This window comes from Phytophthora cinnamomi (genome assembly GCF_018691715.1).
Source record: "Phytophthora cinnamomi strain GKB4 chromosome Unknown Contig78, whole genome shotgun sequence".
Lineage (NCBI taxonomy): Eukaryota > Oomycota > Peronosporomycetes > Peronosporales > Peronosporaceae > Phytophthora > Phytophthora cinnamomi.
Genome location: NW_027151011.1, coordinates 244,916 through 260,410, shown reverse-complemented (window position 1 = coordinate 260,410; position 15,495 = coordinate 244,916). Strand labels below are relative to the sequence as shown.

Below are 15,495 nucleotides of genomic sequence, written 5' to 3'. Positions count from 1 at the left end.
CTTGGAGTCTTGTCTAAAGTTAACTTATATTTGTGTATTCAAATATAATTAACCTAAGTAATTACTAAGTACTTACGCTTCCTCATACACGTTGCGCAACGTGTAAGCTAAAGTAGTGAGTCAAGTTAGACCCACTACAGATAGTGCCAATTATATTCCGTTAGGCACTGCGATGATTCAGGCGTAAAACCTGGTTCAAACGGATAGTGCCAGTGTAACCGTGGTTACACTTAGGTAAAGGTTTGTAATTGTGGTCTGTGATTGTGCTGCTACATCTGTACGATTAACGCACGTTCTGTATTTTGACCCCACCGCCTGTGAAATGTCCATCTTCCTCTGTGGTTTAGACCCTCTCTCCCCTCTGAGTGATTTCACTGGAATGGGCGTGTGTTTCTACATGTACTATTTTGCTGAGAGAACAGATGTAGCTATCTGAACAGCCTAACCACTATTATTGCATTGCCCCCCCCCCAGGGATTTAATTCGAGAATGTCGCTTGAGTCCATAGGTCACAGATTGCATCTAACGAAACACAACCATACTTGTGCATGTGGTGACCGATGGTTTCCTGCATGTTACCCGTCTTCACACTTCGAAATTGTCACTGCTCGGAGGTACGCCATTATAATGCTGCCAGGAAGGCTTTCTCAAGCAGCCCACGTTCTTCCAGCAGCAGGCCTAGCAGCGACGGAACAGCTACACTTTCAAGGAACTACTCGCGATGGCTTTCGGAGAGAGAGGGCCACGCACCGCCCGCCTTGCTTCATGCCTCGTGCTCATACGACCCTCCAACGTCGGGTTGTTCTCTTACTAATCTGTTTGAGATGCAATGTATGATGTGTAGAAGACGAGTTTTGAAAATTTGGGTAGGGGAGCGTGACGGACCGCTTGGGGCCGTCCTATCATGCAGCTTCCGTGTATGTCAAGGTCATGCACAAGTACTCTTTCAGCTCTAATTTGGTCAAGGTCAGACACGATTGTTATTGCTACGCTTCGAGGCCAGACAAGGCTACTCTTTCTGCTCTAACTTACTTCTCTTGCTACTCATTGAGACCAGACAAGTCCACACTTTATGCTTTAATTTGTATGCATTCATGAAGCTGAGCTAGCAAATGCTTCACATCTACATTCACAGAAGAAGTTGAACAGCTTGATTCTTCAGCACCAACGCACGAGCGCTTCTCACGATGCGCCTGCAATAGCCGACGTCTCGCTAATCTACGCTTCTTTCCAACCATTTTGCAACACAGAGAAATGAACGGATAGTCCTACCAAGTCTCACATCCTATTTTCAGAAATTACATTATACACACACTGTCCTCTCAGACTAATAAAGCTTCGCCTCTAGTTGTAACCAGTAAAAGATTAATTGTGACAGCTGTCGTGTGAGCAACGTACTGTTCGGTTTATGCTTCTATAAAAATGACGCTTTCTGTGATTCTCCGCTTTTCGTCTGTGATTTATCGATTTCTCCTCAGAGGGTGGGCGTTCTCCGACCAACTAAGGCGAGTGGTTGCGAGGTCGCGTGGTCGCAGCATACTCGCGTGGGAGCCCGCGAAGCAAGGCCGCGCTGTACTTGCGGAGGCAATTCCAGCGAGCCGCGTCCTGTACTGGGCCGATCGTACAATCTCTAAATCGTGAGCGAAGCGAACAGCGGGACCGCCCAGCCAAGCGTAGCGCGGCTGGTCCGTTTATGAAGTACGTCATCCCTCCTAGTCACCATAGTTCAGCCAAGTCAAAAGGATTTGTAGGATTTGTTGTGTGCCTTTGATAGCATGTTTCTCTGTTTCTCCTCTCTGCGTGCGCCACACCACGGTTGGGGAAATCTGGCGGTGTTTAGTTTAGTGGCGGGACGCCGCCCTCAGGCCGGCACGACGGGCAGAGCTGAAGCCCCTCGAAAATGGGGCGGCGAACCGCGTCTTCACTGAAGCACCAAAGGAGACTTCGACCCGCTAAGGATCCTGCTGGCGACTGCGGCCACGGCTTCGGAGCATAGCCTCGTGTAAAGCTTGAACGAGTCTGAGGCCCACCGAACGTGAAGCTGGATTGTCAATGAATCGATCCCAGCTCGGTACATGTTTGTGGTGCCGCCTGCTCTCAGCGAATGGGTGCCGTAGCGCTTGGGGTCCTCGCCGATGGCCGCTGCCGCGCTCTGGATCTTCCGCGTGACCTGAGCGGCCGTGATGCAGTTGGGTCGGCCATTTCGATCCACGAATTCCGCCGCTGGAGTCGTGTTGGGAAGCCCTCTCCTCGCGCGGAGGAGGAGCAAAGCTCCTAGTACGGGGCATAACACGGGGTGCCCTGAGCGCGCGAGCAATCTTGCCACGGGCTTGCCGCTTTGGTTGCATTTCGAGCCGTGTAGCTTGACGGACAACGACTCGTCCACGCCCGGGATCGCGGTTGTTGTGCCAGTGGTGTCCACCACTACGACATCTATGACCTTGAGCGCAAACCACTGGAACGTTGTGCCGGACGTCGCGACGATCTCGGAACGTCACAATAGAAATAAGAAGGCCAGACACAGAACCCCCCAAAGAGCTTGGTCCGTAGGATCGCGGAGATCCAACGCTCGGAACGTTTCTTCGAGGATGGATACCGACGCCGGTGCTTTCTGGGGACTTGGAGCGTCGTGGCGGGCGATGCCCTTGAGGAGCATGCGAATCTGTGGCTGATCAATGGAGAAGGCATGACCCGCCGCGAGGAAGAAGTGGCGAATGCCGAGCAGATTCGTCTGGACGGTGGAGCCTCGAACCGCGTGGCCGGACCCGAAGCCGTTCAGCGCTGTGTTCATGATGAACTCGGAGATCGCGTGCACTGCGGCTATGATGGGGTCGCCGAGCCACCGATCGGAACCGCGCTTGGCCGACCATGCGCACCAGAACGCGAAAGCGCGGGCGTAGCGCTTGTGGGAGGAGGCTGGAACCGAGTATTCTCGGAGATGCTGCGTCTGGCGTGCTCGATCACCTCGACGCTCGTTGGAGGTGTCGCGTGTGTCCACTCGTGCGTTGCCTGGTGGAATCGCGTAGCTAAAGCTGAATCCTCCCAGCGCCGGCGTCTGCGGTCGTGTTGTCTGTCCCGGGGATGTGGGAGGCTGAGATGCGTAGGCCGAGCTGCAGTTCCGATTGCCCGAGAAGCCGGATTAATGTCTGCGCTCTGGGGTTACGAGACGCCAGCTTGGACTGCCACGAGACCGCCGACGTGTTGTCGACGCGGAAATGGACGTGCAGCGACTGGGTCAGGATGGCCTGCTCCCGCCACGCTGGCCCCCACGCCTGGTTTCCAAACACGCATGCTAGTAGCTCGCGGTAATTGATATCAAACGCGTTGGCAGCGCCTTGGTTGAAAGCGTCGACTGCGGCGCGCTCGGACACTGCGAAGCGGTAGGTGAGCGCAAGCTGGAGTGATGGAACGACGGCACACAGCCCTTGGTCGGACGCGTCAGTGAACACAACGAAGTCGGGATCGGGAAGGGCGTCGAAAAATTCGAGCCGGACGCCGCTGAGCGACGGGTCGCGAAGGATGTGCCACCACCAAATTAGGTAGACAGGCCTTGGACGGCGCCGAGCAGGTCGTAGTACGACGTGCAGCGCGAGGCCGCGTGAAAGTCGAGAGCAAAGTGCGCATCGGAAGACCCCGCCACGAGCAGCACCTCCTGGTCAGCGCGGTGAAAGAGCATGACAGAGATCCCGTATCGCCCAAAGCGGGCACCGTGTAAGGCTGCTAACACCGGGGCCGCGTCTAGAAACGTTAGACCGGCCACCACGCACGAGGTGGATGTCTCGTGCTGTCCCTCGGGCGACAGCAGGTGAGGTAGAGCCGATACGCGGCCAGAATGTAAACGGACGCCGGGCGGAAGTCCCCGCGTGCGCGACTTGCCGGCGTTGCGAAGTGTGCAGCACGAAGCTCGCGGACGCCGGGCGGAGGTAGCGCGCCTCGGTGGTTAGGGCGTGGTCGGGGAACGCTCGTCTACGACGATAGGACGACAATTTTCCTGATATTTGATTGGCTAGCTGGAAGCTCGATCGGCTCACCCGTTCGTCTCAAATTCGCCTAAACGGAGACGAGTTAATCACCAGTCTCAGCTCACACTCGATCGTCTTCGTAACCAAGGATTGGATGGGGCTGGACAAGTGCGTCACTGCGGCGGTCGGCGCCGCGATAGGAGCTGCTGCTTTGGGAACTGCTGCGGCTACACACGCTGTAATTTGTGCAATTCGCAATGAGAAGGAAACCATTCTCACACTGACACCACTTGAGTTCGCCTCGATGCTTTCAAACCCTGCGTATGATGCCTGGTTTTGCCAGAACCTCAGGTGTGGACAAGCTGCTTTCGCTCGCCTCTGTGCTATTCTGCGTTGACCAGTTATGAGCTAGATCGCTTCGTCAAGGAGCACACGTTCGGCCGGCGCTGATTCTCTCGCCGCAGTTACAGCCAATCCGATGTCACACACAAGCTCACCTGCACCACTCTGAGTTTGACGAAGAGGAGCTGCGCTTTCCTCTAGGGGCGCAGTACTCGCGAGCATCGCATTGGTGGCGAGAGGGAGAGCGCCAGCCGAGTTCATGTGTGGTGGGCGGGCTCGATAATGAGTGTGTATGCTACACAATGATGACGAAGACGAGCTGGGCCAACCGACCACATTAGCTTAGGTTTAGGTCTAGTGAAGACGATCAGAGTCGAGACGATCGTTCCCCGACCACACCCTTAGGCTGCGACCACGACGCGAACGCGGTGCTCAGTGTTGGTTGGCCGCCGCCCGGCAGCCCCTCCGTTTTGGTCGGATTCGAGTCCCCGCCCAGGAGATGGGCAAGTTCGCGACGTACTGTGCCACCCGTCCGCTGGTTGCCGAGGAGCAGTCGTGCACGTCGACGCATGATGCTTGGCTGGCTGGCGCCTGGGCGGTAACCGGGAGGCCGCTACTTCCCGGGCTGCGCCGGGTTCAGCGCGCAGCTCACCGTGGAAGCGTCTTAAGAAAGCGGAAGGGTCGAAAAGGTCGCTTGAACATGACATCCGGACTCCGGGCGAGTCAGAGACGGGCGCAAGACCCCGCGGCTCGGGACGCGCGAGGGTCGCATTTCCCATTACACCAGGCCGGGAGGACCCAGGTGTCGAAGCGTCCGACTCGCTGTCGCTATCAGAGTACACCGTCAGGACGGGCGGCGCCACCGGCGGTGCCGTCGAGGTGGTAGGCGCGTCGAGGACTGCAGAGGACGCGTCGGTCGCTGTCGGCGAGATGGACTCCGTGGATGCCGTAGGCTTTGCTGGAGCGGGGAATTTGACTGCGGGCCGCTTAGGGCGGAGGCGTGCTGGCGATGCGGCGGAGGCTCGCGACTTGGATCTGCGCAGACCCGCGAGCTGCCGCGCCGGTCGCTTCGGTTGGATCGGTGGTGGACGCCGCGGCTGCGTCCGCGACGGTCCTGGGGTCCGGTGTGGAGGTGCCAGTTGGAGCGAGCGACTCCGCGAGCTCGGGGCGCGCTGGAGAACCGGGTTCCTCCGTCATCGTCGGCGCTGGTGGTACGTCTATGACGCGGCGCAGACGCTGACGGCGCACGACTGCCCGCGCTTCCGCCGCGCGCTTCCTTGTCTCAATCCGCGTGCTGACGCGGGCGGGGGCCGCCGATGCAGGCGAGGGCGACTGTGGAATGGGCTGTGTCGCCACGGGCGCGGAGGGGGTCGACATTGCTGTCACGCCAGCAGAAATGGGGCCCGCGCGATCCAGGCTCGGGGGCGCCGGTGCCACGGGCGGCAAAGAGGACGGCTCCGGTGGCGCCGAGGAAGCGATGGGCGAAGTCGATGAGGCCGACATGAGGAGAGCTAGTGACTTAGGGGGGGGGGGTGGCTCATCGAGCACTTGGTCGCGAGGAAAACCGGAAATGTGGTGGCGCTGCGTGCATCGGGCCATGCAGCGCCTCTGCCGGACGTCCCTGTGTTGCTAATCCTTGTCCTGGTCGCTGGCTCCAGCGCGAGGAAACCTCGCCTTCAGGAACCAGAAGACACGATTTACGATTCTGTCATGATGATCTCTCAATTTGTCCGTAAACGTTCCAACGTTTACGGACAACGTCAACGTTCAGTCGAAACGTTGAGAGTCCCTGCTGTAGACCTCACTTTCCATTTCGTCCACCGGATACGACTAAACGTATCGTGAGCAACCATGCGAGCCATTTTAGTAGCGATACTTGCTGCGACCGCTCTAACTGCGTGTTCGGATGTCACCTCGTCGGCAATGGAAACGAAGATGGCGACCAACCGCGTGCTACTGGGTGGACCCAGCGTCTTGGAAGCCGGAAGGTTTCTCAGGGCCGAGAAGTTAACAGAAGACAGCGAAGAGAGCGAATTTCGCCTTCTTCAATAAGCTCAAGAATCTGGTTAAATCGAAGTCGGTGTCAAAGGTTGTCCCGGGAGTCATCACGAAGGAGAACCAGCAACTCCAGACATTGGCGAAGGAGGTCAACGGGCTGCCAACTCGACTCGAGAAATTACTGAAAGCTCAGGGATCAACGGATGAAGCCTCCTCCGCGTTGAAAATTATGGAGGGGGGGGGTCCGAACCTGTTTCGTAGAGATGCATTGCCAACGTATCTCAGATACAGTGAGCTAGCTAGCAAGCAAACGGGCAGCAAGGACGTTTATGGCGTTGGGACCCTCCTGAAGAACTTCACCGACAGCGAGCTGATTAAGATAGTGAATGCGGAAATGAAGAGCACCGATGATCTCACGCAGGCCACTGTCAATCGACTTCGGGCGGGTCAGTTTGGCACTTGGCTGCGTGAACGCATGGATCCTCGAGACGTCTACCAGCTTCTTAGGGGGGAGGGGCGCAGATTAGCGATGTCGACAGGGTGAACTGGAGGAAGTATCTCGAGGCGTTCAACGTCAAATACGTCAAGAATGCGGCTTAACCACACTAAATAGGATTTGGTGTGAACACCGCAAATATCAGGAGGTTTACGTCAAGAAATAGATTGCGCTTGCATTGCTGATTTACCAGTCAATTCCGGGGTTAGTGGGCATAGCCGTATATGGCGGGCTGAGCTAATAAGTTGCAGGCTAGAGACAGTGAGGTGGAAGGCACGCTAGCGTTGTTGAACCTACATCTTTGCGATTCTAGTCCACAATGGACGTCAAATTATGTGGGCTCTGGTGAGCCGAATTCATCGAGTTAATACCGCGCAGTTGCCGGAACGCGCCTTTGCGATTTATTCTGTCTCGTAAGTTGCTACTACATTGGGGGGTATCGAGTTTCGTGTCGGTTTGTGTTGCTTCTGATCAAATACCAATTTGAAGGTCGTTGTGGATGATCTTCATTTCAATCTCCAACCGGCCGATGAATTGCTTTGCAAGATCTTCTCTAGTGAGGGTTGAACCTATGCACAGTGCCAGTTGGCACGATTCGAGCAAGTCTTTCACAGTGTGGGTTGCTCTGACGCCTTTTTTCCTGCCGCAAGCCTTTTGTGGGGTTCCTTGAAACATTGGACGAACAATCGGCAGGAAAGTGTGGGTTTTCAAGTGTTCCGTCGCCACCTTATCGATGAGGTGATTCTGTCATCCTCAACTTGTATGTATTTCATTTGAATTTTAAACCAAATGTGTCTATCCAACACAGCAACTTGTCATACTGAAAGAAATTTTTACAGTGATGTGTTGCAAATGGGAAAACCGTGCAAGCATTACTCAGCGGTGGTATGCATTACAGGCGCACTACATTTTTGTGGTGTGTAATGTAGTCTCTAACGACTTCTAATACGCAGTTCCTGTCTTTGCTCGTAACAGGCGCACTACATGTATGGGGTGATATGTGTTAATGCGAAAGTTCATACTTCCTCTGGACGGAATTAATTGCAAGTATGATGTATGACAGAACCATAGGTTTGGTAGTCGTGATTTTTGTATCATTATCGATTTGGAGGGGATAAAATACTACGAGGGGATATTGGTATCGGGAACAAGATGGAGCTTGCCCTGTTCGAGTTGCGCAGAAGCTCCACTGCTCTGTTGTAAACCTGCCGATCACACGCGATCACTTCTGGCAGCATGCCCAGCTTCCTTAGCCTTGCCCTGTTCATCTATGGCAGAGCGTACGTGTTATCACCGCTGACTTGCAACATGCTACACATGCAGTTTTGAAGCGATATGAACGCGTTTTCCTACATTTCCTTAGTCATGGAGTTGTACGCTCGATTGACAGCTTGAATGATCTCCTCGGTTCCACGCAGTGAGGCTCGACTTTGAGAGGACTGGAGTGAGGCGAATAGGCCCAAGTCCAGCACGTTGGTATCAGGTGAGTTGGGGGGGTTGACAAAAGAGGCGAATGTTCCACCCATCTTGCAAGACGTCTTCGAGAATGTAGGGATCCGTTGAGGGGACGTGTGGCTTAGCATTGCCGCTGGATGTAGATGACGTTCTGTTTGGCCTTCCTTGGCCTCTGCTCTTTGATTGCTGGGATGACATACTTGATCAGATAGATTTTGTATACCTCCCGGTCCAAGACTTTCAAGTTACGGATGGTGACGGTGCCCTTCGGTCGATTCCGACTAATTTTTTTTTTGCGATGTACTTCTCGGCAAAAGGCCAGATACCTAGTTTGCCATCCCAGTCTGCGTTTCGATGCAGGTCGAACCTATGAAGTCAAGTTGAAGTCAGTAATATCGGTTTAGAAAGGGTATATAATAATCAGAGTAATCTTACCTTGGACGTGCGACGGCAGCCAAGAACACAGTCTTGGGGACGTGGCGCTTGCTTTGGCGTTTTCTGACCGGGAGATCTTCGTCTTTGAGCATTATAAACGAGCGTTTGTCTTTGTCTGAACTGAACCACTTTTCATCTACGTGTACAACGTTATACAGCAGCTCAAACATCATTAGTGACTCGTCGACAAAGGACAGTGTAAACTCGATCGGTCGGAGCTTGTTCTTGTCGGTCAGACAAGGCTTGATCCGTGTAGAACGTCTAGAGACCTCTCCCTCCTTGAGTAGCTCTCCCATCATGTAATAGGAGAGACCTGCGGCTGCGGCAGCGTGCCGAATCACCTGTCGATCTTCCAGAGGAACCGGCCGCAGCTTTTCCTTAGCTTCTTCACGGTTTTTATGCTTCCTTCCGCAATGCTTCGCTTTCCGGCTCTTGCATCCATCTATGGGGGTCCCGGAGGCTCGAGCTGCGCAGTACACATTCCAGATTCGGCTAATTGTGGTAGGATGACAGTCCCAACGCTCAGTTAGGTCAATGTAAGTTCCCGATGGCAGAACGAGATCACTACAGCGAATTGGAAACTCGTGAATGATGCGTTGGCGTTCCTCGTCCGTGAAGTTGGTTCTAGACAAAGGCATCGGTCGCAGAGGTGCTTGCTGTTCACGTGGCGGAAATTGCTCAAATGAAGCGGCCGAGGCGTTGTGTTTGGTAAGACCCTGCACACGGTTGAGGATGAATTAGTGTGCATGATTGGTATCCCCGAATAGACGAAATACAGACACGTCCACTCGTCCATTCCGCGGTAAATTTGGAGAAGTCTATGCAATTTTATCGTGGTCAACGTCTAAATTCTGCATTTATTTCCGGACAGAGGAAGTATCTGTTATTTTAGTGGTTGTAGTGTTAGTTTGTATAAAAAGTACAACTAGCATGTTAGACAGATCTACCCTGAAGCTCTCTGTAGGCCGAGAACTAGTTGGGTGATATACGAAGCCATGTTTATCAATTTTGCGCGCTTGATGACTGCCTGCAGCATCCTCTATAAGAACGGATTTCAGTATTAACTGCCTCGAGCAACGAACTCGTGGAAGCTATGACAGGGTACAAACAGATACCCACCTGAACTAACAGCACTTCCAGCTAGTTAGTGTATACTAAGTAAAGTTCGCAAGCGTGTCTGTGGAGTCTACTTCAACGCGTACTGCACCACTGAAGCGATTGCAGCCGTACTCGTAAGTGCATCATGTGCTTCCTGCACGTGCGCCGCCAGATTTGCCTGCGAGTACGGCTGTAATCGCTTCACATCTTGCACCAGCATCTTCTTGTGCGTTTGCAGTGTGCGGTTCTGCAGCTCCAGCACCTTGATATGCGCGGCCTGATAAGCTGAGATTTAGCCGCTAATTCACGCAAGTAATCCTCCAGACCAATTCCAAGCCGATCTGCTTGCTGTTCTGGCGAATAAAAGCTCGGTTTGACGTCGCAATGCGCTTCATTAGCGCGATTAAAACGGAGAGGCAGGGATCGCAAAAATAATATAAATACAGTAATTATGATATTTCTCCACATAATTATAACTTAATGGCCTGTAAGATATTTAAATCACTATTATTGCAACATTCCTGGCCTCAATATCATACCTGTTGGAGGTGCATACAAAAACACATACTAAAATTTTACTAATATTTGTATTATTGCTATTTTCAATATAATTATGTAATCTTGAACAATGAGTATTGCAATGATTATTACGGGTGATTTTCGAGTGCAATACATTTTTATTTTATTTTCCGACACGGTCTGGGATAACGCTCCAGACACTGAAAATCGACGGAAGTGGTCATCGTGGTGCAGCAGCACCAGCGCGACGGCGTCCAGGGACCCGGAGAGGGCGGCGCCTTCACTGCCACGTTCAGCATTATGTTGAGTGGATTGGAAGGATGGATTCAGAGCGTCTAGTATTCGGAGACATTAGCAGTTTTACTGGATTCTAGAACGCGATAATTGATTTCCCGCACGGATATCGCGACAGAGAGTGTTGAACGCAGTGTTAGCCATGTGTTTTTTCTTCGGTATCCGTAGGTATTTTTCATTCAGTGATTTTGGATTTTGGGGCTGGTCAAAAGACCTTGCTACTGTACGGATAGTGCAAGGCTCGCACGCTCCCGGCTCGATGCGCGCTGTCTTGCATTCCTGCTGGTCTACATATGACTGCCCAGTGCTACGCAAAGAAAAATAAACGCAGGTGAGTCCGCGCGGCGGAAAGAGAGGCCGCCTACTCGCGGTGGCCGTACTGGTCTTGGTTCTGTTGGCCTTGGTCTTGGTTCTGCTGGCCATCGTACGGGTACGGAGTGCTCGGAGCTGACGTCTCCGGGCAAGGAGTTTCCGGAGCCGGAGTCGGAGCTGATGTCTCCGGGCAAGGCGTCTCCGGAGCCGGAGTGCTCGGAGCTGACGTCTCAGGGCAAGGCGTCTCTGGCGGGGGAGTGCTTGGTGCCGAAGTCTCCGGGCAAGGAGTTTCCGGAGCCGGAGTGGTCGGGGGTGCAGTTGTCTCTGGGCATGGAGTCTCCGGCGGCGGAGTGCTTGGCGCTGTGGTTTCCGGACACGGCGTTTCCGGTGCTTCAGTCTCTGGGCATGGTGTCGTCGGTGGAGGCGTCTCCGGGCAAGGTGTTGTTGGCGGAGGCGTCTCGGGGCACGGTGTCTCGGGTGACGGTGTTTCGGGGCATGGTGTTTCCGGTGCTTCCGTCTCGGGGCATGGTGTCTCGGGCGTCGGTGTTGTTGGGCAAGGAGTTTCCGGCATCGGTGTTTCAGGACACGGTGTCTCCGGTGCTTCCGTCTCAGGACACGGCGTGTTTGGAGCGTATGTCTCGGGGCACGGGGTTTCTGGAGTCGGAGTCGTTGGGCAAGGAGTCTCTGGCGCAGGCGTCTGCGGGCAAGGCGTTTCCGGCGCTTCAGTCTCAGGACACGGCGTCGTTGGTGGAGGGGTCTCAGGGCATGGAGTTTCTGGGGTCGGAGTTTCGGGGCAAGGCGTCTCCGGCGTAGGCGTCGTGGGGCACGGCGTCTCGGGGGTAGGCGTCTCCGGGCAAGGTGTTTCCGGAGTAGGTGTCTCTGGGCATGGGGTCATCGGTGCAGGCGTCGTCGGGCAGGGCGTCTCCGGTGCTTCAGTCTCAGGACATGGTGTCGTCGGTGGAGGCGTCTCCGGGCAAGGTGTAGTTGGCGCAGGCGTCTCGGGGCACGGTGTCTCGGGTGACGGTGTTTCGGGGCATGGTGTTTCCGGTGCTTCCGTCTCCGGGCACGGAGTGTATGGAGTCGGTGTTGTCGGGCAAGGGGTTTCCGGCATCGGTGTTTCAGGACACGGTGTCTCCGGTGCTTCAGTCTCAGGACACGGCGTGGTGGGAGCTGGGGTCTCGGGACAAGGCGTTTCCGGTGCTTCAGTACCTGGGCACGGCGTGGTCGGCGCCGGTGTTTCCGGGCAAGGCGTCTCAGGCTTGGGCGTCTCTGGGCATGGGGTTGCTGGTCCCTCCGTCCCGGGACAAGGCGTACTCGGCGCTGGAGTTGGTCCTTCGGGGCAGGGCGTCTCGGGAGCCATGGTCTCAGGGCACGGCGTGGTCGGTGCCGGCGTGTACCCCTTCATGGTCGGAGCCGGTGTGTACCCCTTCATGGTCGGTGCCGGTGTCATGCCTCCTTCCGGACAAGGGGTAGTCGGAGCCGGCGTGTACCCCTTCATGGTCGGAGCCGGTGTGTACCCCTTCATGGTCGGTGCCGGTGTCATGCCTCCTTCCGGACAAGGAGTAGTCGGAGCCGGTGTGTACCCCTTCATGGTCGGTGCCGGTGTCATGCCTCCTTCCGGACACGGAGTAGTCGGAGCCGGCGTGTACCCCTTCATGGTCGGAGCCGGTGTGTACCCCTTCATGGTCGGTGCTGGTGTCATGCCTCCTTCCGGACAAGGGGTAGTCGGAGCCGGTGTGTACCCCTTCATGGTCGGTGCCGGTGTCATGCCTCCTTCCGGACAAGGGGTAGTCGGAGCCGGTGTGTACCCCTTCATGGTCGGTGCCGGTGTCATGCCTCCTTCCGGACAAGGGGTAGTCGGAGCCGGCGTGTACCCCTTCATGGTCGGAGCCGGTGTGTACCCCTTCATGGTCGGTGCCGGTGTCATGCCTCCTTCCGGACAAGGGGTAGTCGGAGCCGGCGTGTACCCCTTCATGGTCGGAGCTGGTGTGTATCCCTGCTTGGTCGGTGCCGGTGTCGGCGTCATGTAGGTCGGCATGGGGAGGTTGGTTCCGGGGCACGGCGTGGTCGGTGCCGGCGTCGGGTACTCGTTGCCCATGCCGCCCTTGGTGGCGGCCGGCGTCACGTTGGGCGTGCCGGCCTCGTACGTGGTCGGGCAGGGCGTGGCCGTGCTGCCCGAGACGGAGGGGAAGACGCAGCCCCAGGTGTCGCCGAGCACGATGGCGCACTTGGCGTCCTCCTTGGCTGTGCAGTGCTTGCCATCAAAGGAGTAGAGGTACGGGTGGCAGTCGGCCGTGGCCACGTCGCCCTTGAGCGGGCAGGCCGTGCCGGCCGGCGCCTTGCCGGCACCGGAGCAGATCGCGCCGCGGGACGAAGCGATGGTGTAGGTGGCGTCGTACTGCACCGACACGGGCAGGTCGGCGGCAGCTAAGGCGCCCATTGCGGCGAGCAGCGCGGCGAAGAGCAGGCGAGGTGGCGCCATGGGAGGTAAATCCGCGACGGTCAGCGGGGAGGTCGAAGCTTGGAGGTTCGGGAGAGCGGAAGGTCAAGTGCTCGGACGCGAGCAAATTGAAAAGTGAGCGGAGAGGAGACTGGGCGGTGAACCCGCGGCCACTCTGCCGGAACCTCGCGCTTGGGTTAGGCCGAGCCGGTGGGCCGGTCGGTCTCCATTGGGTTCCCGTGTTGCGGTGGGTTGCTGCGTTGAGTGGCGTGCGGCCGAGCTGTCAAAGAGGCTTGCGTCCAGTAATCGGGCGCGATTGAAGGGGCACGTTTTGGTGTGATTGAAGTTGTCGCGCGGAAAAAGGCTCGCGGGCCATCACCGCTGTTGTCGCGCACAGCGGAGAGAGCGCGACGCGGTCGGCTCGCCTCTGCGTGGCAAATGCGCGGGCCTCGCCTCGCGGGGTCGGGCGTGCAGAGTTCGACAATCTCCGCGGCAGGCAGCAGCAGACGAACGTCTCCGCTGCAATGCAGCCTGCTGGTCGCGTGCAATGCAATGGCGCACCCATTAGCTTCAACCACCCGCGAGTGGCGCAAAATTTGTTGTAGTGGGTGAACGAACGGAAAGCCCACGACTAGCGAGCGCACCCGGGTCGCGCTTCGCGCCGCGAATAGCCTCGCTTCAAGGATTGCCGCAAAAGTGCCTGCTGCGGGCTGTGACTCGCGGGGTGTCTTGGCTGCGAGTGCCCGCGAGCGACGCGGCCGCCGTCTCGCTGCTCGTCGCAAGGGCATTCGCAGCGGAGACCGCGGTGATAGGCGCTCCGTGATGCGCATCACTACCTTGCAACGCCAGAAAAAGATCCAGTGACTCGAAAGAAGTCGGTGGGACCCACCGGAAGCCGCGTTATGGATGCACGCGCGGTCGCAGGCAGCAAGTCGAGCGTAGTTGTCGTTGTGTTGCCAGCACTGCTGGGGGACGGATATCCATCGTCCTCGGGCCGAGTTGGCGAAGATGCCAAGTTGGCGGGTCGATCTCTACCGATTCGTTGAGCTCGCACTCGCCGCTACTTTCTTCTGTAGTGGGCTGCGTACCTCGGTGTGTCTATCGTGCAGACACTTCAGCATCGTAAAGGGTGGCCGCCACAGTTGCGAGTCGCTACTTGCGACCTTGAGCAGCAGGCCATCTTCATGCCTGTCGGGATCCCCCGACAAAATGACACAACGCACCCCGCGCCTGTGACACCCCATTTCGGCTGACTCACTGCGCCCCACCAGCGGTATCGGATATGGCTTGACTTGACAGCCACACGGTGGTGAACACGACGCAATGCGTCAAGTGTATTGTGTATGGGATGCACAACTACATAACCGAATGGCCTCCTTCTCAAAACATGGGTGTTCGCTGCTCTTCAGGTCTGCTAGAGATGACCTCACCTAAAGCGATGATACTTTCTTGCAATGGCCGGCTTCTTCACGGTCGAGTGGCGGACGTGGCACTTGTGGAAATGCTGTGGCGGCCGAGGCTCGGTCTGGTGCACTGCCTTCGGCTTGGGCTGCGGCGCCGGGTGGGGCTTCGGCGTGGGTCGAGTGGCGTGCGGCGCAGCGGTCGGCGCGGGGGTTCCCCGGGCTGGGCTGTGCATTGTCGGGGCGGGAGGGCGCGAGGTTTTCACAGGTGGCGTGTTGAAACCTGTAGAGGGAGTTTTCGTGCGAGGATCAGGAGTCGGGGGCATCGTGACGGGGGAATTAATGGGGCCGGGATGCGTGCTGGGGGTCCTCTTCGTGCTTGGAGACGCCGTTTTCGAGGGTGAGGAGGTTCTAGGCGGTATAGGAATCGCTGACGGAGAGGGGGTTCGTCGCGGCGACGACGTCGTTGGCGGCGAAGACGAGCGGATTCTAGGCGGCGAAGAACTGCTAGAGGGGAACCTCGTTTCAGGAGGCGAAGACGATCTCGGCCGTACTGACATTGATGGTGGCGCTGTACTGACAAGTGGCTTGGGCGTTGCCGGTGGAGTTGTGGTCGCTGGCGATAATGTCGTTGTCGGCGGCTGGGTAGTTCCAGGAGGTAGCGTCGTCGCTGGTGGGTTTGTCGTTGCCGGCGGCTGGGTAGTTCCAGGAGGTAGCGTCGTCGCTGGTGGGTTTGTCGTTGCC

At 56.6% G+C, this 15,495-nt stretch overlaps 3 protein-coding genes across 3 annotated transcripts; 1 reads left to right on the top strand and 2 right to left on the bottom strand.

Annotated features, from left to right (window-relative positions):
- Window positions 1–5,291: 5,291 nt before the first annotated feature.
- IUM83_19684 (uncharacterized protein) lies at window positions 5,292–5,807 on the bottom strand (the record flags this gene model as incomplete). The annotated part of the gene is made up of 1 exon (XM_067944746.1): window positions 5,292–5,807. One exon carries the CDS (start codon window positions 5,805–5,807, stop codon window positions 5,292–5,294), a length of 516 nt encoding a protein of 171 aa, XP_067785514.1.
- Window positions 5,808–11,046: 5,239 nt separating this feature from the next.
- On the top strand, window positions 11,047–11,724 carry IUM83_19683 (uncharacterized protein; the record flags this gene model as incomplete). Its single annotated transcript, XM_067944745.1, has 1 exon — window positions 11,047–11,724. The coding sequence occupies one exon, from the start codon at window positions 11,047–11,049 to the stop codon at window positions 11,722–11,724; it is 678 nt and encodes a 225-aa protein (XP_067785529.1).
- A 389-nt stretch (window positions 11,725–12,113) lies between these two features.
- IUM83_19682 (putative carbohydrate-binding protein) lies at window positions 12,114–13,393 on the bottom strand (the record flags this gene model as incomplete). The annotated part of the gene is made up of 2 exons (XM_067944744.1): window positions 12,114–12,163; window positions 12,226–13,393. 2 exons carry the CDS (start codon window positions 13,391–13,393, stop codon window positions 12,114–12,116), a joined length of 1,218 nt encoding a protein of 405 aa, XP_067785516.1.
- Between the last annotated feature and the right edge of the window lie 2,102 nt (window positions 13,394–15,495).